Source organism: Cajanus cajan, chromosome 1, assembly GCF_000230855.2.
Source record: "Cajanus cajan strain Asha chromosome 1, NIPB_CcT2T_4, whole genome shotgun sequence".
Lineage (NCBI taxonomy): Eukaryota > Viridiplantae > Streptophyta > Magnoliopsida > Fabales > Fabaceae > Cajanus > Cajanus cajan.
In genome coordinates, this window is record NC_138517.1 from 9339799 (window position 1) to 9366372 (window position 26574).

Here is a 26574-nt window from a genome sequence, read left to right on the forward strand (position 1 = left end):
AATTAAATTCTTTTATAAATATTAACCATTGACAAATATGGTAGACACTTCATATAAATGATTCTAATAAACTTTAATATCGAAGGAAAATTTTGAAAATAATTAAGTTGGATGTGTTTACATTTTTTTAAAAAGAAAAGGTACTGTCTTAAAGTGAAAATAAATGTAGTAGGAGATTATCTCAGTTTTAGGAATAAGAGTATATGTTTGAATATAAGTTTAGAAGTGTTTTTGAAAGTTTTTTATTAAAAAATTAATATTTTTTATTTTTAATAGAAAAATGTTCGAAAGTGTTTGTAATAAACTCTAAGAACTCTATATTTGTGGAATCGTGTGTGCATTGAACTGTAGAAGGGTAACGAAAAAACTCTCATTTTACCTTTTTCTTTCGTACATAGAAAAAGAATCGAAAAGAAAAAAGAACCAGACACTGAGAATAGTATTGGCACAAAGAAAAGGGAGCATGTCTGCAAGAGAAGTCTATTTTTATTTTTATCTGGGAAAGGAAGTTTTATTTTATTTCATAGGCTGGATAAAATGTTGGCATAAATGTTGCAATATGTATTTATTTTTCAATTTTGACCATCCAATTTCAATTACATATGACTAAATTTTGACCATAAAATTAAACGTTTCTTTAAAAATCACGTATTTTACATTAAATTAAAAATATTTTATATAATTAATTAATAAATTAATATAAGAAGACTATTTACTTATTTGAGATAAAAAAAATAAAAAATAAGTGGTTCAAATAAACTTAGGGGAATAAAAATGGAGAAATAAAAAAGTTAAAATTATTTTGGTTGAAAAATTTTAAAATTTTATGAAATTTGACTTTTTAAAAATCAACCACTATCATAAACTACTTTTTTGCGTAAGAACTTTTTACAAGGGAATTTTTTAAAAAAATTAATTTTGTGTCTAATTAGTTTTTATCTAACATAATTAAATTTTTCATTAAAAACCACGTATTTTACATTTAATCATGATAGTTCAACATTTAATAATTAATACTTCTTCTTCAAACTCGCTAAATATTAAGTGTGATTTGGTAAAACAACCATAAGCTGTTAAGGTGTGTAATTTGGTAAAACTACCATAAGTTTTTAAGGTATAAATTAAGTTCTAAAAAGTTTAAAATTTTTAAAATAATTAATTAAATTAAAAAAGTTTGATAAAATTAATTAATAAAATAATTAATAAATTGGTATAAGAAAATTATTAAGTTAAAAGACGATCTTAGATCCCTTATTTTACATAATTTTAATGATAACAAACACTCTGTCTTTAAGTAAGAAAACGTTTTTAAAAAGTCATTATTTTATACTTTATAAGATAAAGTAATGTCTGGAAGATGAAACATACAATTATTCCTAACGTTCATTATTTATTATGACTAGCTTTTTTAAATTTTCAAATGAATATGTTTTATGTCTTAACAGATCGAAAGTCGTTATCTTGGAACTCACTTTTTGTTAAAAGTGTATAAAAGCATCTAGAACATTAGAACAAAGGACAAAGATCTCGAATTTTTTAAATAAAAAAAATACGCACGAAAAGGACTGTATCCTCGCTACATACTGACTTTGCTTTTTGTTGTTCCCATTTTGATACTTTGCTATGTTAAGTAACTTGATCTATCACAAATAAGGAGTACGTTAATTAGGTAAAAGTCATTAATTGAAACATTTAATGCATCAATGGATACTACTCTAGATCAGATGAAGGAGTAAGAAGAAATAATTTTATGAATCGAACTCACGAAGTTGTAACGATCATCTCTTTCAAAACGACTTACTCTGTAAGATGATTTGGAACTCAAGTCATACATAGAAAAATTTTGAGATACAGAGAAAATATACAACTCATAGAAAATCTTTTTTGAGAGTTTTTTTATATACTTAAACATTTGTTGAAATCACATCTAAAAGATACAACAATTGCAACCTTGTAATATCTTCATAATTATTGTTATAAGGTAGAGCTTGGAGAGACTTAATTGTAAAAGAATATTTGGGATTAAGCTTAGAGATGCTAATGTTTGTAAAAAGAATACTTAGATAATGATTTGAAGAGATCAGTCAAAGAACACTTGTTTAACCTAAGAGTGGCTTGATAAAATAACACTTGTAACTTTGTTGAAAGTTATTGAGACTCAATCTGATTGGATTGAGAACTAGATGTAACCTTAGTGGTTGAGGTGAACTAGTATAAAAACTTCATGCGTTAATGGATTACTCTTACTAACCATTCATTTATTGCAGATACTACTTTACATACTTGTAAACATGTGGGATTTTGATATATTATTCAGCTCCCCTTCTCGTGTCTATCTTTTCTCTACAAAAACTATTTAATTATTTGAAATAAAAGAAAGTGTTTTAAATAAATTTACGAGAATAAAAAAGGAGAAATAAAAAAAGTTAAAGTTATTTTGGTTGAGGAATTTTAAAATTTCAAGAAATTTTACTTTCTTAAAATCAACCAATATATATAAAATATGAACAAATTTCTTGTGTAATTCATTTTACAAGAAGTTTTTTAAAAAATTAATTTTATATTTAATTCAATTTTTTTTATTATAATTAAATATTTCTTTTAAAAATCACATATTTTACATTTAATCTTGACAATCCAAAATTTAATAATTAATATTTCTTTCTCATACCCACTAAATATTAAGTGTGTTTGATAAAACTACCATAAATTGTTAATAAGTTATGAACTAAGTGCTAAAAAGTTAAATTTTTTTAAGATAATTAACTAAATTAAAAATGTTTGGTAAAACTAATTAATAAATTGATAAAAAGAAGACTATTTTTTTATCCATAAAAAAAATTACAAGGATTTGACGAGGATCATACCCAGATCCTCTCACTTACCCCTTCCTCACAAACCACTACAAGAAGACTTTTTAATTATTTGAGATAAAAATAAAAGTGTTTCAAATAAACTTAGGAGAATATAAATGGAAAAATAAAAAAGTTAAACTTATTTTAATTAAATAATATTAAAATTTCAAGAAATTTGACTTTCTTAAAATTAATCACTATATTAAAAAAAACACAAACAACTTTTTTAGGTAATACAATTTACGAGAAAAATTGTAAAAAAAAAAATTGTTATCTTTATATCTAATTCAATTTTTACCTATCATTTATTTAAAAATCACATATTTTACATTTAATGTTAACAAAAAAAATAATAATTAATATTTATTTCCGATATCCGCTAAATATTAAGTGTGTTCCATAAAATTTCTATAAGTTGAAGTTGAAATTTTTTAAGATAATTAATTAAATTAAAAATGTTTGATAAAACTGATTAATGAATAAATATAAGAAGATTATGTTTTTTTCATTCATAAGAAAGATTTCAAAAATACGAAGAAAATAAAAAATATACCCTCTCAATCATGCTTTAACTCCTTCTCCCACTATAAAAGACTATTTAATTATTTGAGATTAAAAAAAAAAGTGTTTCAAATAAATTTACAAAAATAAAAAAAAATTAAAATTATTTTAATCAACAAATTTTAAAATTTCCAGAAATTTGACCTTTTTTTTTTAAATTAATCACTATATATAAAATATAATCGACATTATTGTCATTTGTCAGTACATTTTATGAAAAACATTTTAAAAGAAATTTAATTTTATATCTAAAATTCAGTTTATCATAATTAAATGTTTCTTAAAAATCATGTTTTTTACATTTAAACTTGATAATCGTAAATTTAATAATTAATATTTCTTTCTCATACCCACTTAAAATATTAAGTGTATTCGGTAAAACTACCATAAGCTATTAAGCTATAAACTAAGTGCCAAAAAATTGAAAATTATAATATGATTAATTAAATTAAAAATGTTTGGTAAAATTAATTAATGAAGTAATTAATAAATTGATATAAAGAGACTATTTAATTATTTCAGATTAAAAAAAAGTGTTTCAAATAAACTTACTGGAATAAAAATGGAGAAATTAAAAAAATTAAAGTTATTTTGGTCCGAGAATTTTAAATTTTCAAAAATATTAACTTTTTTTAAAATAAACCACGATATATAAGGATGAGCGATTTTTTCACAAAAATATTTTATAAGAGAGTTTTTTTTTTAAATTAACTTTCTATTTAGTTCTGTTTTTATTTATCACAATTAAACGTTACTTTAAAATCACGTAATTTAAATATAACATTGAAGATCCAAAACTTAATATTTATTCTTAAGCAACCTGCCATGTCAACATGCTTCAATATAGGTTTCTTATAAACAATGAGAGTTTAAACTTAAGAACCAGAACCTAGCATTGGAGATGCTCTTATTCTTTCTCATACTCGTTGGATATGACGTGTATTCTTTAAAATTAGCATAAGCTGTTAAGTTATGAATTAAGTGCTAAAAGTTGAAATTTTTTAACATAATTAATTAAATTTAAAGTATTTGATTAAATTAATTAATAAAATAATTACTAAATTAATATAAGAAGAATATTTAATTATTTGAGATAAAAAAAAAGTGTTTTTAAATAACTTACGTGAATACAAATGGAGAAATAAAATAGTTAAAGTTATTTTGGTCGAAGAATTTTAAGATTTAAGGAAACTTAATTTTTATATATAAATCATGAATGAATTTTTTATGAAATCTTTTTTATAAATTTTTCTAATTTTATATTTAATTCAGATTTTATTCATCATAATTAAATGATTTTTTAAAATTCATGTATTTTTATCTGTACGTAGTAAGCTGGTTCAAGGTTAGTGGATGCTAGAAGGAAGAGTATTTAAGGTTTTTTCAGAGAACAAGGTCTCATAAGCTCATTCTCAAAGAAACCTAGAGAGAGGTTTCAGAGAGAAGGACTCTGGTCCGTGAGCTCCTTTCTCTCCCAAATTTCTCTGTTTGATTCTTCTTCTCCTCTAGATTACTAATTTCTTCTATCTTTTTCTTGAAATTCAGGCTAGGAAGCTTGCTGTAGAGGACTGAAGTCCGTGGGTTGAGCTCGGGGGGAAAAATCTTCTTCTTCTTCCTATTCTTGGCCATTTTGAGCCAATCTTCAGGTGAGGGAAGCTAGAATGTAGATTGTTTAATTGTATGTGAGTTTAGGAACTCAATTGGTGCAAGAATTTTGAGAAGAAATAGTTGAATTGGATGATTCCTCATTTTTTGGGTTTCGGGAAATAATGGGGTTCTTGGGTGATTTTGATGCATTGAGTGGTTGCATGTTGAATCTGAGCTTGTTTTTGAGTTATATGGAGCCTATGTACTTCATTTCATGGATTGCATGTGGTTGGTATTGTCGATTTTCAGGTTTTGAAGGAATTTTCGAGGTTTTTGGAGGCTATTATTTGAACTTGCACCGGGCGCATGTTCTTGGCGTTCAACGTGCATTCATCAGGGACCACCATTTTTAGATCATGTCGGGCGCAAAGTTGATCGCGCCGGGTGTGATTTGAAATGGGAGTCTCGTAAGGAGAACCACGTCGGGCGTGACATCAATAGTGGCCCTGAAGATGGTTTTACTGATGTGGCATCAGGCGCAGGGTGGGGTGCGCCACGCATGGAGACCCTTTTGAGGTCTTTGTCTGAGTTGGCGCCGGGCACAGGTCGAGTGCGTCGGGCGTAGGTCGAGTGCGTCGGGCGTAGGTCGAGTGCGTCGGGCGTAGGTCGAGTGCCCCGGGCGTGGAGACCCCTGGAGGTCTCTGCCTACAAGGACGTCGGGTGTGATAATTCTATGGCGGGCGTGAGAGAGCTTTAGAGCTCTCGGGTTGGGTTCAGGCCGGGAGCAATTTAACTTGCGCCGGGCGTGGATATGCTTGATAAAATGATTGAATAATGATGATTGTGGTAGCATGATGAGTTAAAAATATGTTGATAAATTATGTTGTGGAGTTGCATGATTATATTTGCGATATTATATGAATAGTGTTGATTGAGTTGTGAGATGTTGAGAGGCATGTTGATTATAGTGATATAAACAAGTTATGAAGTCAAGTAGCTGTATAGATATGATATATGAGTTGAAAAGTTGTGTGTTATCTGAGTTGTTGAGCTGAATTGAGCTGTGGTGTTGCTATTTTGAGTTGTTGAGTTGCATTGTGTTGTTGAGTTGTATGTTGATTGTGCTGTGATGATGAGTTGTTGATCACTAGGACTAGAGAAGAAGTTTTTGAAGTTGTTCATCCCATTGTGCGGATTAAGATAGTTGTGGTGCTCGAAGGGCTCAATTTGTTGAAAAACCCTCCTTGGGAAGTTACCCCTTTGGAGTGGATGATGTGTTGTTCTCCTTTAGGACTTAGTTGGTCTCGTGTGTGGGCAAGGTCGAGGCACACGTGTATGAAGCGACCACAGTATAGGGGTCAGGTCGAGCTATACCGATTACAAGCGACCAATTCAAGTAAAGTATGATGTCGGGAAATTAGTTCATAATCAAGTATCGGAGGGTTGTAGTATTTAGAGGATAGTCAGTAGGCTAATCTCATAGGTGGCTTAGTTAAGCTAGCTAATGTCGTGGTAAGCCTTAACCTAGCTGTCATGTTCTGACATAGTACTATACTTCCTTGTTTAAATGGCAAAGTCTGAGAAATCGTTATCGTGTTGTGGATTGTTATCTAAATTTGTTATTTACCTAGTAAGCCCAAAAAGGTTCTGTGTTGTCGGTTCGGTAGGACCTAGCCACTTAGACTGCTCACCTGTGTTATAGGAGATCTTCGAGTTGAAATGCGTGACGGCACATAAGTTATTAATGAGTTGATTTTGTGTTGATGCAAGTTAAATATATGTTGTTGAGTTGTGAAGCTGTGGCTGAGTTATGTGTTGTTGTGTTGTATGACGAATTATTGGGGATGATGTTTCTGTTGTCGTGTTATAAGTTGTTTATATATATATATATATATATATATATATATATATATATATATTGATTATTTTCATTAGCTTACCATTTTGTTTCCATGTGGTGTGAACTATGATCATACTATGTATGAGAGTAGAGCAGGGATAGGCTGGAGAGAAGCAGTAGACCATAGGTGGTGCTTGGAGTTAGATTTTATTTTGTAGGCTACTGGTTGTTGTTAGATGCTTTTTGAGTAGATATTTGTATATAGTTGTTGAACAAACAACGTTTTAGTATATGTATTAACATAGTTGTACATGTTCATGAGATGTAGAATGCTTATATTGTACTACTATTTTAGTATATGTATTACACAACTAGTCATGTATTACGTAGTGTGACGGCCATAATGAATCGTTACATTATCAACTTTCAATTTTTTATAATTAAATGATTATCAACTTTCAATTTTTTATAATTAAATGTTTCTTTAAGATTCATGTATTTTTATCGACTTTCGATTTTTTAGATCGTCGTGTTGTTTTTGGTTTGATTGCTTTGATTTTGAATATCCCTAAAACTAAATGCTAAAACCTTGAAATATTTTAAGATAGTTAATTAAATTAAAAATGTTAAGTAAAAATAATTAATAAATTTATATAAGAAGACTATTTAATTTTTTAGATAATAAAAAATTATTTCAGAATAAAAATGAAGAAATAAAAAATTTAAATTTATTCTGGTGGAAGAATTTTAAAATTTCAAGAAATTTGATTTTCTTAAAATCAATTACTATATATTTTAACGATTTTATTATACAAAAGTGTTTTATAATAGGTGTTTTAATAATTTTTTCAACTTTCTATCTAATTCATTTTTTATCTATATAATTATTTATAAATTAAATTTTAATATTTTAAATAAATAAAAATAATATCAGACTATAATATAAATTATTTATTATAAATCTAAGATATTATTTATATATTTAAAATATCAATTTATTCAAATTTTATATATAATTTATATATTCAAACATAATATATATTCATATAAATAATTTGTTTTTAATTTTAGTTATATGTAATAAACCCTAATATTTTAGTTTATGTAATATATAGATCAAATGGTTATTATATATAACTAAAATTTAAATAAATTATATATATAAATAAATACAATATTTGAATATATAAATTTTGTTTGAAATTTAAATAAGTATGTATTTTTAAATATATAAATTATATTTTATATTTATGATAAATAATTTATATTATAGCATAAGATTATTTCTATTTTTGATTATTCATTTAAAAATATTGAATTTAATCAATAAATAATTATAATAAATAAAACTGAATTAGATATGGAGTTAAAAAATCTATAAAAATCTTATTGAAGAAAAATCCTTAAACGTACTCTTATGCAATATAATTATTTGTGTTTTATATATAAGAGTTGATTTAATAGATTAAAATTGTATCATCCCACTTTTTCACAATAAATTAATATAAGATTTTAATTGATTAATTGAGGTTATATTATAATTTAAGTGATATTTTCAAAATAATAGCAATTACTATTTATCGGTTATTCTCAAAATAGTGACAAATAATTAGATAGGCTTTTTGCCAATAGACTATGAGAAATAATTACTATATAAGATTATCATTTTATTTGAATTCGATAGTAAGGCTAGGATTCCCTCACTTCATAATTAACCTGTGTGTCTTATGATATGAAAAAGGAGGAGAACTAAATGTTGTTGGAAAAAAGGTTGGAGACCTAGCCCAAATTTTAATGTCCATGTGGGAGTGAGAACCTCGCTTCGGGTAGTGAATTATCTGTTGGATAGCGGGATTAGTCACAATCCTCTAGGTTGTGTATGTTTGCATGTCTGGGGGGTTAAACTATAATCTTTTTTGTTATTATAATATGTGTATGATGTTTCTTTGAATTTTTAAACATGCTATTATGTTATAAATGCTTTTAGATATGTGAATATGTCTTCGTTTATGAATCTATGTGGATTCCCAGGAGAACTCTAAGGATGTGTGTATTCAAATAGAAACAATTGCATATAATAATTACTTATATTAAAAACAAATTACGTAAATCATAGAAACCTTTATTTGGCATGCATTTGTGTAAGTTATGAGAATTGCATGTGAGAAAGAAGAGAGAACAATTATTATAAAAAAAATTATATTCGGTCTTTGTGTAAAAAGCATTGTACTTAAATCGATTGTATCACATCTTAATAGTAAGACGAAGTAACAAGTGATTTCCTAACTTCAACTCTGTGTTATTGCTTTGAGCTTCAAAATGTTTGATTATGAAATAATATTTAACTATTGAAGCTTGAAGAGATTTCATTGTTAAAAAAATACTTGATTGTTAAAATTTGGAGAGACTTGATTGTTCAAATAATACTTGGTTAGTTTTTTAAAAGGGCAAATAAAAAAAAACACTTATTTAAATCATAAATGACTTTGTGAAAGAATATTTGTATTTTTGTAAAAGATAATAGAACTTGATTAAATTGATAAAAAAAATGGACATAGTTTCGATGATTGAGATAATTAGTATAAAAACACTTTGTGTTCTTTGTTTTTGATCTTTTTATTGTAACGACCCAGCTGGTCACTACACACCGCACAGCACACTAGAAACACCACACAGAAAGGAACAAGTGTATACATATAGGGTCTAGAATATATACATATACATGATCCAAGTCTGGATAGAGTTAAAGTGTACAAAATACAACAAAGGCTACTACACTAAGTAGCTAAAACATCAAAAGATCCTAGAAGATCAACTCCGTCTGCCAGCTACATACTCACCATCAGCCACCAACCTATCCCTGCTCTGCTCCCATACATAGTATGATCATCGCATTCCAAACATCATGGAGACAACAGAGGGTAAGCTAGTGAAAAAAAATTAACTTACATATAAAACCGTATGAATGGTAAACAGCTACAGCTATCAGCACACCCGCACAACTTATACTACATCACAGCAATTTAGCAATATCAGCACCGCAAAGCGGCAATTTCAGCACTGCATAGCAGCAATTTCAACACCACTCTAGTGGCTATAACAGCACCGCATAGCGGCAATAACAGCACCGCCTTAGCGGCTATAACAGCACCACAATAGTGGCTAATAATAGCACCGACCTACAATAGTGGCCATACACAGCATACATCTCAGCTAACACAGCACAGCCAAACAGTTCACAGCACAACATAGCAAATCAGCATACAACACAGCTAAGTAGTAATCAGCACAGCTTACTACTCACAACTCAGCTTAACATTCTATAGCACAGCAATAATATAATTCAGCATTTTAAAATCATCAATCACAGCCCAGCTCAGCACAGCAATATACGTCTATTATAGCTTAACATCATGTCTCAACATTATCATCTAGTCAGCACAACATATTCATCGATTTCAGCTTAATTCAGCATAAAACAACATCTATCAACAATTTCAGCAAGGTTTAACAACTATCAGCATATAAATCATCATCATCATACGTGCCCGGCGCACTCAAGGTCGCGCCCGGCATGGCACAACCAGAGAGCACCAGGGGCCATCGCGCCCAGCGTAAGAGTACTCGCGCCCGGCGTGACCCAACCAGAGAGCCCAAGGCTCCCACGCGCCTGGCGCAATTCAGCTTTGCGCCCAGCGCATGCCCAGGCAGAGACTCCAAGGAGTCTCACGCACCCAACGTGGGGAAGGCAGAGACCTACCAAGGTCTCGTGCCAGGCGCAATTTGTATTGCGCCTAGCGCCCTCTTGGCAGAGACTCCCAAGGAGCCTTCGCGCTCAACGCAGCACCAGAAAACCCAAAACATGGCACAACTGATATCACGCCCGGCGCAGTCCAAGTCACGCCCGGCGTGGGCCATCCAGAGGCTCCCATTCTCAAGCTCGCCTGACGCAAACACCTTTGCGCCCGGCGAACTTGCCTAAATGGAGCCCCCTGGTGGTCACGCACTCGGCGCGAAGAACAGCGCCCAGCGCGAGGTTCAGCAGCAACACTCCATTTTCGAAAAACTTAACCAAATCCTGCAAAAACAACCAGAAAACCAACATGCAAACCATCCAAAAGTTCCCTCTTTCATCAAACATCAATAAAAACGCCTCATTTCCAACATGCAAAAACAAATCATCAAAAACCCCAAAATTTCTTCAAAACCCCGAAAACCCCAAAACCCCATTTTTCAGCAATCTCAGCTCAAAAACCATCAATCATCAAACAACAAATGAGTTTCTGGACTCATTTACAGCCAAACACAGCGAGACTCTAGCTTCCCTTACCTCGGTTCAAGAATTCCGAGCTCCAGAAAGAGAAGGAAGAAGGAGGAGAAAAGAGAAGGAATGGGAAGCTCCGCACGGCACGGCTCCAAAAGGCACAAACACCTACTCAGCTCCTTCAATCCAAAGTCACCACAAGGAATCAACCAGCAAAATAGAAAAGAGAGTGAGTGAGTAGCAAGGAGAGTGAGTGAGTGAGAGTGAAGTGGGAAAAGAAAAGGAGAAAAGGGGTCTCACAACCTCCCCAACAACAAGAGTTTTCGTCCCCGAAAACCGACTTATACTTGGGAAAAGAGATGGGTACCGGTCCCTACACTGCTGCTCCACCTCCCAAGTAGCCTCACCAGTAGCTGTATCCCACAACACATTCACTAGAGCAATAGACTTGCCCCTCAGCTCCTTCAGCTTATGATCAACCACAGCTACTGGCAACTTCTCAAACGTCAGGTTCTCCTTCACTTGCACATCATCCAGCTCCACCACATGACTCGGGTCATGAACATACTTCCTCAGCTGGGATACATGAAACACATCGTGTAGGTTTGAAAGAGATGGTGGCAAGGCCAACCGGTAAGCAACTGGACCCACATGCTGTATGATCTGATGGGGACCCACAAACCTCGGTGTCAACTTCCTTGCCTTCAACGCTCTGCCCACACCAGAAGTCGGAGTCACCTTCAGAAACACATGTTCCCCTTCAGCAAACTCCAAAGGCTTACGCCTTTTGTCAGCATAAGATTTCTGCCTACTCTGAGCAGTCTTCATCCTTTCTTGAATCATCTTCACCTTTTCAATAGTCTGTAGGATCAGCTCCGGTCCCACAACCACTGACTCACCATCCTGATACCAGCACAGAGGAGTCCTACATCTCCTGCCATACAAGGCTTCAAAGGGCGCCATCCCAATACTAGCATGAAAGCTATTATTGTACGTGAATTCCACCAACGATAGGACCTCCTCCCAGCTACGCAAGTGGTCTAACACACAAGCCCTCAGCAGATCCTCCAAGGACTGGATTGTCCTCTCTGACTGACCATCCGTCTGCGGATGATAAGCAAAACTCAGCTTCAGCTTCGTGCCTAGGGCTTGATGTAGACTCTGCCAAAATCTGGAAGTGAACCTCGGATCTCGGTCGAAAATAATACTAGAAGGCACCCCGTGCAACCGTACCATCTCCCTCACATACAACTGTGTCAGCTTCTCCAAGGACCACTTGATGTTGACAGGCAAGAAATGTGCACACTTGGTCAACCGATCAACAATCACCCAGATAGCATCACTATTCCTAGCTGACCTAGGTAACCCCACAATGAAATCCATAGTAATGCTATCTCACTTCCACTTTGGGATCTCCATCTGCTGCATCAACCCACTCGGCTTCTGATGCTCCACCTTCGCCTTCTGACACGTCAGACAGGCCGCCACATATTCAGCTATCTCCCTCTTCATACCAGACCACCAGAAAGTCTTCTTGAGGTCTTAGTACATCTTAGTCATACCTGGATGTATGCTAAGTCTGCTCTTGTGGCCTTCCTCCAACACAGCTCTCCTCAGCTCAGCATCCTAAGGTAGACAGATTCTGCCCTTGAACCTCAAGACTCTATCTTCGCCCAGCTCAAAACCAACAACTTTCTTGGTACCCAGCAAACCAAGAAGCTTCACCAGCTCGACGTCTTGCAACTGTTGAGTCCAACCTGCCTCAAGAACTCATTAGTTATGGTAATCATCCCGCAACTAATGTGATCCTAAGCTAACTCCACACAGAGATTCAGATCTCTGAACTCCTCAACCAACTCCAGCTCCCTCACCATCGTACTAGACATGTGGATGGATTTCCTACTCAACGCATCCGCCACAACATTGGCCTTACCAGGATGATACATCAACTGGAAATCATAATCCTTCAGAAACTCCATCCACCGCCTCTGCCTCATGTTCAGCTCCTTCTGATAAAACAAGTACTTCAGACTCTTGTGATCACTGAAGACACTGAACCGATCACCATACAAGTAATGCCTCCATATCTTCAAGGCAAACACCACAACTGCCAACTCCAAGTCATGAGTGGGATAATTCCTCTCATGGTTCTTCAATTGCCTTGAAGCATATGCCACTACTTTCCTGTTTTGCATCAGCACACACCCCAGACCCTGGTGAGAAGCATCACAATACACATCAAAGGGCTCACCAGAATCTGGCAACACCAGCACAGGAGAAGTAGTCAACCTCTTCTTCAGCTCATCAAAGCTCCGCTCACAGGCATTGGTCCAGATGAACGGCTGCTCCTTCCTCGTCAGCTGGGTTAAAGGCGCCACTATCTTGGAGAATCCCTCAATGAACCTCCTATAGTAACCCGCCAAACCCACAAAACTCCTAATATCAGTGACAGTTCTTGGACGCTCCCACTACAACACCGACTCCACCTTAGCCGGATCAACAGCAATCCCCTCAGCTGAGATCACATGTCCCAAGAACTTTACCACATCCAACCAGAACTCACATTTTGAAAGCTTAGCGTACAGCTGCTTCGCCTTCAAAATCTCCAGCACCACCCTCAAGTGCTCTCCATGCTCTTCCTGGGTCCTTGAATAAATCAAGATGTCATCAATGAACACCACAACAAACTTATCCAAGAACGGCCGGAAGATTTTGTTCATGTAATCCATGAACACAGCTAGGGCATTGGTCACACCAAACGGCATCACAATGTAATCGTAGTGACCATACCTAGTCCTGAAAGCAGTCTTCGGTATGTCACCCTCCTTCACCCTGATCTAGTGATATCCCGTCCTCAAGTCAATCTTCGAGAAAACGGATGCTCCCCTCAGTTGATCCATTAAGTCATCTATCCGGGGAAGCGGATATTTGTTCTTAATGGTCAACTTGTTCAACTGCCGGTAATCAACACACAGTCGACTACCTCCATCCTTCTTTTTCACCAACAACACAGGAGCACCCCACGGCGATACGCTCGGCCACACCAACTGTTTCTCCAGCAGGTCCTCCAACTAACCTTTCAGCTCAACTAGCTCAGCAGGAGCCATCCTATAGGGAGCCACCGACACTGGCCCCGCACCTGGAACCAAGTCAATGCTAAACTCCATCTCCTTGATAGGAGGCAACCCAGGTACCTCATCAGGGAATACCTCAGCAAAGTCTCTCACCACATCTATTTCAGTAATGACCCTCTCGGTCTCCACACTCAAAGCAGCAAGCAGAAGACAGCACTCTGCTCCATCTCTCAGCAATGATTCAGCTTGGCTAGCTGAAATCAACAACTCATCCTCCACCTGAGGAAAAATCAACCGCCTATTGGCACAATCTATAAGAATGCGATTGGCAGACAACCAATCCATCCCTAAGATTATGTCAATATCCACCAAAGGTAAACAAACCAAGTTCACCTTGTACTTCTTCTCATCACCACAATCGGACAACCAGCACACAGCTCGGAAGCAACTACCGAAGCAGAAGCAGGCGTCGACACTAGTAGTCTCGACCCCAAATCACACACAGGCACACCTAGCATAGCAGCACAAGCATATAATATAAATGAATGAGAAGCACCAGAATCAAAAAGGATCATCACATCCTTACCAGCAGCTCTACCCTTCCCCTTCACAAGATTTGAGGAAGTAGAAGCTTCAGCCCCAGTCAAAGCGAATACTCTACCAGCTGTAGTGGGTCTGTCACCCCTCTGAGCATCACCTCTCTGGGTACCACCCCTCTGAGCATCACCCCTCTCTGGTCTACCTCTAGTAGGACAGTTGGCCGACTCATGACCCATCTGATGGCACTTGAAGCACCGGCTCTCCGTGTGTGGACAATCCTTGACAAAATGGGGTCCAACACACCTATAACATCTCAGAGTGGCACCTCCATCCTGTCTACCTCCACCAGCAACACTAGAAGGTTGCCTAATGATAGGACTCCACTGTTGTGGTTGGGGCTTATCATATGGCTTCCTCTGATTCCCACCTCTCTTGGACCCAGCTGGTCCCTCAACAGTCTTCACAACACGGTTACCACCTTCCAACCGCTTAACAACCTTCGCCTTCTCCACTAAGGTCGGAAACTCAGTGATGGCCATAGGCACCACCACTCTCTTCAGATCATATTTCAGACCCTCAGCAAACTTCTTGCATTTCCAGGCCTCAACTATACCTTGCGAATAAAAACGAGCCAAGTGCTCGAATTTCATCGCGTACTCGGAAACTATCATCCCTCCTTGATGTAACCGCATAAACTCAGCTTCCTTGGCGTGCCTCACACTCTCAGGGAAATACTTCTCTAAGAACATCCTCCTGAAGCACTCCCAATCTACAACCACTCCTCTAGCGGTCAACATGTGATAGGTACCTCTCCACCAATGCTGAGCCTCCCCAACCAGCATGTACACAGCATATGCCAGCCTCCTCTCTAGAGAGCACCCCAGCACTGTAAAAATCTTCTCCAGCTCACAACCCAGCTCAGCACAAAAATATACATCTATTACAGCTTAACATCATGTCTCAACACTATCATCTAGTCAGCACAGCATATTCATCGATTTCAGCTTAATTCAGCATAAAACAACATCTATCAACAATTTAAGCAAGGTTTAACAACTATCAGCATATAAATCATCATCATCATACGCGCCCGGCGCACTTAAGGTCACGCCCGGTGTGACACAACCAGAGAGCACCAGGGGCCATCGCACCCGGCGCAAGAGCACTTGCGCCCGGCGTGGGGAAGGCAGAGACCTACCAAGGTCTCGTGCCCGTCGCAATTCGTAATGTGCCCAGGGCCTTCTTGGCAGAGACTCCCAAGGAGACTCCGCGCCCAGCACGACAATGGTGGCGCCCAGCGCAACACCAGAAAACCCAAAATATAGCACAACTAATATCGCGCCCGGCGTAGTCCAAGTCACGCCCGGCGTGGGCCATTCAGAGGCTCCCATTCTCAAGCTCGCCCGGCGCAAACACCTTTGCGCCCGGCAGGCTTGCCTAAATGGAGCCCCCTGGTGGTCACGCGCCCGGCGCGAAGAACAGCGCCCAGCGCGAGGTTCAGCAACAACACTCCATTTTCGAAAAACTTAACCAAATTCTGCAAAAACTGCCAGAAAATCAACATGCAAACCATCCAAAAGTTTCCTCTTTCATCAAACATCAATAAAAACGCCTCATTTCCAACATGCAAACACAAATCATCAAAAACCCCAAAATTTCTTCAAAACCCCGAAAACCACATTTTTCAGCAATCTCAACTCAAAAACCATCAATCATCAAACAAAAAATGAGTTTCTGGACTCATTTACAGCTAAACACAGCGAGACTCTAGCTTCCCTTACCTCGGTTCAAGAATTCCGAGCTCCGGGAAGAGAAGGAAGAAGGAGGAGAAAAGAGAAGGAATGGGAAGCTCCGCACGGCACGGCTCTGGAAGGCACAAACACCTACTCAGCTCCTTCAATCCAAAGTCACCACAAGGAATCAGCCAGCAAAATGGAAATGAGAGTGAGTGAGTAGCAAGGAGAGTGAGTAAGTGAGAGTGAAGGGGAAAAGAAAAGGAGAAAAGGGGTCTCACATTAATTACACTTTTAAAGTTTTTTATACTATTTAAAAAATAATGAATTTTTTATTGATGTTATTCAATCTCTTTTTAATGTCTTTCTTTCTCCATAATCTTGTAAATTGTCCAAAGTAAAAAATAATTGAGTGATTCTTTGTTCATGAAAATACTTCGAGCAATATTTAAAAACTTAATGGTATGTTTGGATGAAGAATTTACAAATTTAAGAAATTTTAAATTCTTGGTATTTGAATTACTTTGAATTTAATTTCTATTATTCTTAAAATATTTTATTTGGATAAGTCAATTCAAATTTCTTTTATTTTAAATTGTTAGGTTGGATATGATAATTTGATTCTACTATAGTAAGATTGATTTTAAAAAAATGTTTATATGTTGAGATTTTTAAATTAAATTTTAAAAAATAAATATTAGCTAATTTTTAAATATTTAATAATTTTAAAAATATTCTTGAGTATTCAATAATTAAAAACATGAAGAGGTAAGAGATAAGATAAAATATATAAGTGAAATAAGAAAAAAAAATAAGAAATTTTAAATCCTTACTTTTTTGAGAGAATTTAAAATTTGACTATTTCAAAAAATTTCATAAATTTTAAATTTTAAATTTTTTATAAATTCTTTATCTAAACAAGCTATTTCACTTCAAAAAATTTGAAATTTCCCAAACAAATGAATTAATCCATTTATAAGGAAGAATATGGCTTTTAAGAGAAAATCTTTTAAATTAATAATTCTATAAAAAAATATAAAATTACAAATATTTAAAACGTTTGGGCCCCAAAGAGATGAACACGAGGCCCAAGCATCCGTTTTAAAAGCTTGCCTGAGTCGTTTTTTCAAGTATTTTCAGTGTGCAGAAGCTCCGTACCCTAAACCCAAACCCTAGAACCTTCTTCCGTCACAGTTCGCCGGAACTAGCGATGGATCCTCAGCCTGAGCCAGTCAGCTACATCTGCGGAGGTTTCTTCTCTGTTCTCATCTCATTCGTTTTTCATTCACATATATGCGTGCGTGTTTTTAGGGTTTTGAAAATTAAGTGTTATCTTAAGCGTGTATCTGAATTTACGTATGCATAAACTTCAGATTGTGGTATGGAGAATACGCTGAAGCCTGGTGACGTTATACAGTGCCGTGAGTGCGGTTACCGAATCCTTTACAAGAAGCGCACTCGTCGCAGTAAGCTTCAACTTTCATTAATGTCCTGTTTTATGTATAATTTCTCTGATGAGTTATTGTTTGCTTTGTTCTCTTATTATATTGAACAATAGAGGTAATTAGTAATTATCTTTGCCGGTGATTTTTTTTTTTTGCTTTTTCTGATTATTGTTTATAAAATTTTAGCTATTTGATTGGAGAAGAGTGAGTTTAAAACCAAGTCTCTGGTTTAAGTTGCTCGTTTCAGTCCAGTGTGCAACAGTGTAGCCTAAGGCTTTGTTTGTTTAGAGCTTTTAAAAGCAGTTTTCTTTTTTAAAGATTTGTATGTCCACTGAGCACATATTGGAAGTGTTTTTTCTTGAGCACGTTTCTGTTGAGTTTTTTTGTCCCCTGAGCACTTGGTGAAAACAGAAAGAGAGGATGAGAAGAACATCTTTAGGTTGTTTCTGTTTTTTAAACACGGGTTTTGGATTAGAAATTGATTGTTGAGGAGTTTAAGATTATTTTGTAAAATAATTTTTAATACTAAAAAGTAAGAGGGGTATGAAACAGACCCTAGTTTTTTTTTCGTCCACATTTAATGCAATGAAGGTTATTATTGTGATTTGGTTTGGCACAGTGGGCTGGATTACTTTTTAAAGAATCTGACAGATAATTCATTTAATATTGGAACAGGAAAGAAAACTTTGCTTGTGAAACATCAGATTTAGAGTTCCGAACATTAGGATAAGTGAAAATTCGAGAATTTAGGAAGTAAATGATTTGAACTGACCTCTAACATAGCATTTGTCCAAAGAATCACCCCTGATTGATAACTATTGACTATTTGAACTTGATATTATCTATGATGGACTCCAACCTGGGAATTTATTCGACACAAGTATCTCAACAATATATTTCATCTCTCTTTATTGTGAATCATCTTTATACAGTGGCTGTTTATCTGATAAGTCTATGATAAGGTCTTAATAGCTGTTGCTTTGCAAATTGAACACTATTCATTCATATACTGATAGGTTTAAATTTGATTTTACATATTTTGTTAGTTCCTGGCATGGATATAATTGTTGACCAAATTCTTCTGTTCATTGAGAGAAGTAAAAATTAACGATATGGGTATTTGGCCTTGTATAATTGTGTATTATTATTTTTGGCAGTGCATATTTGCAAATCCTTTAATCTCCTGATTGACATGTGCAAATACAACTTCTACAGTTTATTTAATATTTACTTCTTGCTGTATATAGATGTCAGGAAGGTTAGCATGCATATTTGGTTTGGTGGTAACAAGGGTTCAAGTTTTTATGGCAAATAAGCATGCTTATTTTGGGGATGTAAGAAATGTGAAAATATTGTGTGGGTTTAAAATTCCCTCTTCTTACTCTTTCACATCAACTCAGCGCACTCTCCCTCCTAAAGCCCATTTGCTTTTCGTTCCAACCTCGTGAAGCACCTTGCTAAGTGATGCATGGTGCACCTTTATAAGTTTGTAAAAATTGTAAATCGGTCCCCCTCACAGTCTAGTTGTCTAACACTAGCTCATAATGAGTCCTTTCTGTTCCCCCTTTTGCATTTGAAATTCAAACTACCGTGGGCTGTTGGGCACAGTTCCTGACCACATGGTAGCAGAGCTTTATATGATCTCGAGGCAGATGCTTATCCTATTGAACAAAACTTGAAATACATAATGAGATTATTATGTTCGAACAAGACTTTGTTATGTTGTGTGACTTTCAAACATATGCTTAAAGCAGTTGTTTATTTTCTGATGCACATGCAATTTACATACTGTGCTAAAAAAATCTGGTCTTATGCAGTTGTCCAGTACGAGGCACGCTGAAGAAACTCTCAACATTGACAAGTAATTTCCATGAAGAAATTGTTGCAGTATCTGTGCTTGGTATTAGGTCTATGATATTTAAGTTTTATACAATGATGATGCGAGTAATTCTACTGTACGATTGCATTTGGGTGATGTTTAGAAAAGGATAAAACTTTGAAATGTGAATATCTATTACGAATGTGTTCATTAGTGTGTAACTTTACATCACTATTGTGGTTAAGAATTTTAAGTTTTAACTATTAAAGAAAAAGTATCGGTTCTCAAAATGGATGAACCTGCCGTGTGTTGTGTGTATTTGGATTATAGTCTGCTCACCAAAAGCTTCAATTGGGACTTAAAAATAATTCTATATTCAGAAATAACATTGTCAAAGCTTTTGGATTACATCTAAAGAAAAATGATCCATTTTGGATATCAGCTCGTGGCTGACACTAAAATTAATAATAGCTGATCGTATAATAATTATTATACAGAAATCAATAGATACGAACGTACGTTGTATATGATTTGGAAAATGGTAGTTTTACAAATCAGCTTTTGTATAAAAATAAATGGACTGTCAAACACAAACATATATATAACCAACAGTTTTAAAGGAAATAAAAATGTCTGACGTTATCTTTTTATGCTTACCGTGCCTCTTAATTTCGTACTGAACCGTAGCATGTTTGGTTTCTCTGAATTAAATTATATACTCATTAAAAAAAAGTCGTGTAAAATTCCTTCATAATGATACACGTGTTTGCTTGATTTAATTTTGAGTTTTGTGAGATGTTTTGTTTTGCTTGATTTCAAACGACTATGTCATCCCCCTTTCGGATGAAAAAAACAAAACTGTTAACCGCGGATATTTATCTACAAATTTGTCATAGTAAATGGATAATTAAATGATATCCCTTTAATAATATGGTGAAGGTAGAGGCAGGTAGTAAGTTGTGGGCATTCGTACCTTAAAAGTTATAAAGTATTTTTTTATTATATAAAATAATTTGATTTAATTATTTTTTACTATAATTATATATGTTATAATTGTTTATTTTAGAGTAAATATACTTTACAAAAATATATATGTTATTTATTTTTAATTTATTTTATTTCTTACCTTTATATTTAAAGTTTTTTTTTGTTTAACCAATATCGGATATTTGTAAACATATGAAAACTTTATAAATATTTAGTAAATAGATTGATAGAATTATATATCCGATTAATACTATAATTAAAAATATTATATCAATGTTTATGAATTGTTATAAATCATTTATAGACATCTTTATAATAAATATGTTATCACAATGTTGGTCACATTAAATATGTTATCACAATCTTTGGATGAAGTAAAAATGACAATTACAAGACTTATCAAAGTTTAGTGGAATTCTATCTTTTTAATTTCTCAAATCTTAACTTAATATCTACCTATCACATATATTAAATTAATTAGACACTATATAAAAAATTTAACACACTTATCTATTGGGTGACTTAATAATTGGATATATTTGCATGATAATTTTTAAATCCAAAATAGATCACATAATAAAATAGACTTATAGGAAAAACATGTGAGGTAACATTCAACTCATCTTTATAAAATAAAATTACACCAATTAGTAGTAACCAAAATAAATAAATAAATCAGACATTGACCTAGGTGATGCATGGGTAAAAAAGTGAAATTATTTAAATTTTATCTAATTAAAAGTATATTAAATTTTATAATTTTATGTGTTAATTTAAATATAATTTTTTAATTATGATTTTTCTTTATTTTTACATTGAAACGGTATTTAATTAATAGTTTTTGCATAATTATCAACACTATATATTTTTTGTAGATATTTTATATTTTTGGAACATTCTTTTTAAACATGTTTTTTTTATTAGAAGTTTTAAAATATGAAAGAACACTACTTTTAATATGAATATGCTATATTATGAAATAAACAATTATATATATTATTAAATTGATTGATATTTAATTATAAATTATAATCAATTAAAATTATATATTAACTTAATATAAATTACAATATAACAATTATTATTGTAATTAATTTTCTTAAATTAAGCATAAATTATTATACTTAAATATGTACAAATTAGTTTAAATTTATCATTTGTAAAATATGTAAAAAAAAAATGAATAATATAAAAAGTTAATGGTGTTATAATTTTATAACAAAATTTTGTTAGTTTTAATTTTAAGTGAGAACATATAAATATTATATCTACAATAATAAAATAAAGGAGATGTGCTGTTTTGGTGTCCACTTTTAGAAAGTCAGTTATACTTCTATTTTATATTCTAATTTTTAATTTACTAATATATATGTTAAGGATGAAATAGAAAAAGAATGCATAAAAAAAAATTGTTCTTTCTACTGTAAATTTTTTTTTCATCTATTTAAAAACAATCCACTGTTTTTTTTCGAGACACAAAGTGTCTTTTTCCTTACTAGTGATTTTTAATATTTATAACAGAGCATAAATTATTTTTTTAATTAAATACTAGTATTTTAGTATATGTAATGCACATGTATTTTTATTATATATAATATAATTAAAATTTATAACAATATATATATATATATATATATTATATTTGAATACATAAATTATATTTAAAATAAATATACATAAATATTTTAAACATATAAATTATATTTTAGATTTATGATAAGTGATTATTTGTATTGTGATCTTTTTATTTATTGATAATTTATTTTAAAGTGTCATGATTACCACACTCCGCAACAACAACTAAACAACCAAAAAGTATATTAAAATAGTATCATCTAAAGATATACAACTATTCATCACAAGTTGCCCAATTGGCAACAATAAATATATACAACTAACTACAAAATATACTTTACCACAAGGGTAGTCTACAAAATATATATAACTCCATCTCCAGCCACTAAGTGACCTCCAGTTACAATACTCCAGTCTATCATTACCTTGCTCCCATACAAAGTATAATCATCGCAGTCCAAATCACATGGAAACATGCAAGGGTAAGCTAGGTAAAATAAACAACTCATAATTAATACAACGTAACATTAGCATCATCATCATCAAATCCAACACATACAACTAACAACACATATACTACACATCTCAACACAGGGTCAACACAACATCACATATCAACACATATTCAACTCATCAACATATATGCATCGTCACGCATGCAACTCGGAGATCTCCTATAAGACAGGGTGAGCATTCTAAGTGGTTAGGTCCTATCGAACCGATAACACAATGATTTTTTTGGGCTTGCTAGATCAACAACAAATTGGATATCAATCCACAACACGATAATGATTTCTTAAACTTTGTCACTTAAACAAGGAAGTATAATACTATGTCAGGATAGAATAGCTAGGTATAGTTCTACCACGACATTAGCTAGCTTAATTAAGCTACCTATGGAATTAGCCTACCGACTATCCCCCAAATACTACAACCCTCCAATACTCGGTTAGAAACTAAATTTCTGACTTCGTACTTTACTCGAATTGACCGCTTGTAATCAGTATAGCTCAACATGATCCCTATACTTTGGTCGCTTTATACACGTGTGTCTTGACCTTGCCTGCACACGATATCAACTAAGTCCTAGAGAAGAACACCACAACATCCACTCCAAGAAACAACTTCCCAATGAGGGTTTCTCAATAAATTGGGCTCTTAGAGCACAACACACCCAATCCACACAATGGGATGAACAACTTTCAAAATATCTCCTCTAGTCCTAAGTGGTCAACAAATCTCATCAACTCAGCATAACAACACAGTTTCATCAACATTGTTTAACAACTTTAACAACACAACACAACTTAATCAACTCACAACTTTGAACTCATATAACATCTCTACACAAATACATAACTTTACAACTCAATTACAACATGCATCTCATGTTTCACAGTTCAATCATCATTATGTACTTCAACAACACATCAATATTCAACACATAAAACAACATACAACTAATTCACTTTTCAACATACAACTTAACTACAGATTCAACCATGCCAACTTACACAACATAAATCAACTTAAACACCCAAAAAAACTTCCAACTTAACCAAATCACTTATTGTGAAATGGAAACCATCACATAAAACAGCACATATGAAGTTATACCACTTCTATCATGATCATCCTTATCTCACATGAAAGATTTTCTATAACTCTCATGAAGACATCCAGTCTTAAATCCATTATCTACCTTATTAAAAAATGTAAAAACTGCAACAATTTTTTCCCCACGGCTACGACCATGAACCACGGCTGCAACGATGGATCTCTTCCATTCTCTCTTTGTCCATGGCTGCGACCATAAACCATGGATGTAGCGATGGATCTCTGTCATTCTCTTTTTCTTTTCACGGCTGTGGCCATGAATCATGGTTGCAGTGATGGGTCTCTACCATTCTCTTTTTTTCCACGGCTATGGCTATGAACCAGGATTATGGCCATGAACCATGGTTGCAATGATGAGTGTAGAATTTTATGCATTTCCATGGCTTCCACCTTCGAACCTCACCTTCCCTTCACCAATTTTCCCCCTAAACATGATCCACACTCATTATCACTTCCAGGTTCATTCATGCAACTCAGAAACCTCAAAAGGAGCAATATGTAAACATAAAAATCAAAGAAATCGCCAACATTTCAACTTTTCATCAAGAACACCCAAAACCCTAATTTTCAACATGCAACCCCTTTGAATTCATCCTAACAACTAGATTTTAGAATTTCATCAACAATAGTCCAATGTTTCAACCAAAATCCAAGAATTCTAGCTTCCCTTACCTCGAAACGGAGTGAAACCAAAGAACTCTGAGTTACGTTGAGGAAGAAGAAGGAGAAGAAAATAGAAAAGCTCTAGAGTAGAAAAGGAGAAGGAGAAGAAGATCCTGTAGCTAAAGTTCCCCAACCCTGGAGCTCGAACTTCCTAACACGTTTCTAATGCTCAGCTATGAAAGAAGGTATGGAAGGAAGACTCAGGTGAAAATGAAAAGAAGAAGAGAAAGGAAAGAAAGGAGAACTTTTCTCCTCTAAGTATTATCTTACAAAGATTATTAAAATTTAATTAATAAATAATTATGATAAATAAAAGTTGAATTAACTAAGAGGTTTAATTTTTTTTTACAAACTCTCACGTTGAAGAAAAGTTTCTAAAAATAATCTCGCTCAAGATAAAAGTTCATGTTTAATATATAGGGATAATTAAGTTGATATATATCTTTGAATTTGGATAATTAATTAGAATAGTATAATTATATATGATTAATGATTATTGATAAAATTAATTGAAATTAAGGGTAAAATAAATACCACATAGTATATCATTTAATAAAATACAATTAATTATAATTAAAAGACATTAAATAATTACTTTTAGACATCTAATTATAAAATTTCCATTTATAATTAATTACTATGTGAATTCAACATCACTTATGTTATTCTTGTAATTTTTGTTTTTGAATTAAGTGTAAATGAATGTAATTAAATATACAAAATTAGTTTGGTTTCTGAATTTTCTTAGTTAAGAAGATGATCTTTTTAGAATCTCATGTTTTCATAAGAGTTGTAGCTTATTCTCTTAGCTTTCTTTTGAGATAGGTTTGAGATCATTTGGATGAATATAACTCTCTGTGTGTCATTTGCTTTGACAGTTGTTGAAGGGAAGTGTATGTTGTCATGATATTTTTGAGTTGTTAAGAAAAACAAGGATAAAAACTGATTTGGATATGATGTTCTGAGGTGTTGTCATTGAGAGGTTGTTTAAGATGGTATGATGCTATGTGGTAAGGTTGGTTCATGTACATGCTATATGGAGTAAATGGTGATTGATTCGTACATGCTTAGGGATGGTATATATAAATGTTTAAAGTAGGTATTCTAATATGATTTGATATACATGTATGTTGATATGTAGATAGATGACCTTAGGCATCAATTAATGAATGTTTGTGTGTTTATTGAGATTGACCTTAGGATGTGATATCATCATATTGGAGTTGAGGGTGAAAATATATCCAAGACAACTTTACGCTAAGTTATCTAAGTATGATTTTTTATTGTATGAGGTGAGTTCTAGGTCCTATAATTTCTAACTAAGGTATAAAGTAGATCTATATAAGATAGAAGTTGTGCTTAAGTGGGAGATACTTGAGTCTATTAGTGAGGTTGGGAGTTTCTTGGGTTAGCTCATTACTATTAGAGATTTATTGAGTAAATTTCTAAGATAGCATTATTTTTTACTAGGTCATCTAGGAAGAGTGTTGTCCTTGTGTGAGATAGTAAGTACGAGAGTAGTTTCTAAAATCTTAATGAAAGATTGACTAGTGTTAATACTACTAGATTTTAGTAAGTCTTTTGTGGTATATAGTTGTGCTTCTAAGATGGGTTTGGGTGGATTTTTGATGCAAGAAGGAAAGGTAGTAGCTTATGTTTCTAGGCAATTGAAAATCCATGAAAGGAATTACCTTACCCATGACCTTAAGTTAGCGGTTGTAATATTTACACTAAGATTTGGAGACACTACCTATATGATTCTAAGCTTGAGGTATTTGGTGATCATAAGAGCCTTAAATATCTTTTGACCAAAGGAGATAGTTGGAATTTCTTAAAGAATAAGATTTTGATCTTATTTTTTATTTGGGCAAAGCAATGTGGTGACCGATGTTTTGAGTAGGAAACCTTTATATTTATTTTCCCTTATGATTAGAAAGATGGATCTTTGGGCTCAAATTAGGGATTTAAGTTTGACTTGTGAGATTATTCCTAGTAGTGTGAAACTAGGTATGAC

At 33.5% G+C, this 26574-nt stretch overlaps 2 protein-coding genes across 2 annotated transcripts; one reads left to right on the forward strand and one right to left on the reverse strand.

The window, feature by feature from the left end:
• Positions 1-10777: 10777 nt before the first annotated feature.
• LOC145957870 (uncharacterized) lies at positions 10778-15563 on the reverse strand. The gene is made up of 6 exons (XM_083074304.1): positions 15335-15563; positions 14780-15232; positions 14575-14692; positions 14302-14479; positions 11739-11819; positions 10778-10921 (listed from the first exon to the last, which is right to left on the reverse strand). The coding sequence occupies exons 1-6, from the start codon at positions 15561-15563 to the stop codon at positions 10778-10780; spliced, it is 1203 nt and encodes a 400-aa protein (XP_082930430.1).
• Positions 15564-17548: 1985 nt separating this feature from the next.
• Positions 17549-20008, forward strand: NRPB12 (DNA directed RNA polymerase, 7 kDa subunit). The gene is made up of 3 exons (XM_020357041.3): positions 17549-17704; positions 17828-17920; positions 19717-20008. Exons 1-3 carry the CDS (start codon positions 17665-17667, stop codon positions 19737-19739), a joined length of 156 nt encoding a protein of 51 aa, XP_020212630.1. The 5' UTR covers positions 17549-17664; the 3' UTR covers positions 19740-20008.
• Positions 20009-26574: the final 6566 nt, after the last annotated feature.

Bases quoted from the DNA above. Each gene is read 5' to 3' on its own strand.
- NRPB12 (XM_020357041.3), top strand. From the start codon at position 17,665: ATGGATCCTCAGCCTGAGCCAGTCAGCTACATCTGCGGAG. The intron at 17,705-17,827 runs GTTTCTTCTCTG...CATAAACTTCAG, and splicing joins AGTCAGCTACATCTGCGGAG to ATTGTGGTATGGAGAATACG. The intron at 17,921-19,716 runs GTAAGCTTCAAC...GGTCTTATGCAG, and splicing joins CAAGAAGCGCACTCGTCGCA to TTGTCCAGTACGAGGCACGC.
- LOC145957870 (XM_083074304.1), bottom strand. From the start codon at position 15,563: ATGCTGGTTGGGGAGGCTCAGCATTGGTGGAGAGGTACCTATCACATG. The intron at 14,693-14,779 runs GTAGAGCTGCTG...CTGCTATGCTAG, and splicing joins AAATCTTGTGAAGGGGAAGG to GTGTGCCTGTGTGTGATTTG. The intron at 14,480-14,574 runs GTGAACTTGGTT...TTGTGCCAATAG, and splicing joins GTGATGAGAAGAAGTACAAG to GCGGTTGATTTTTCCTCAGG.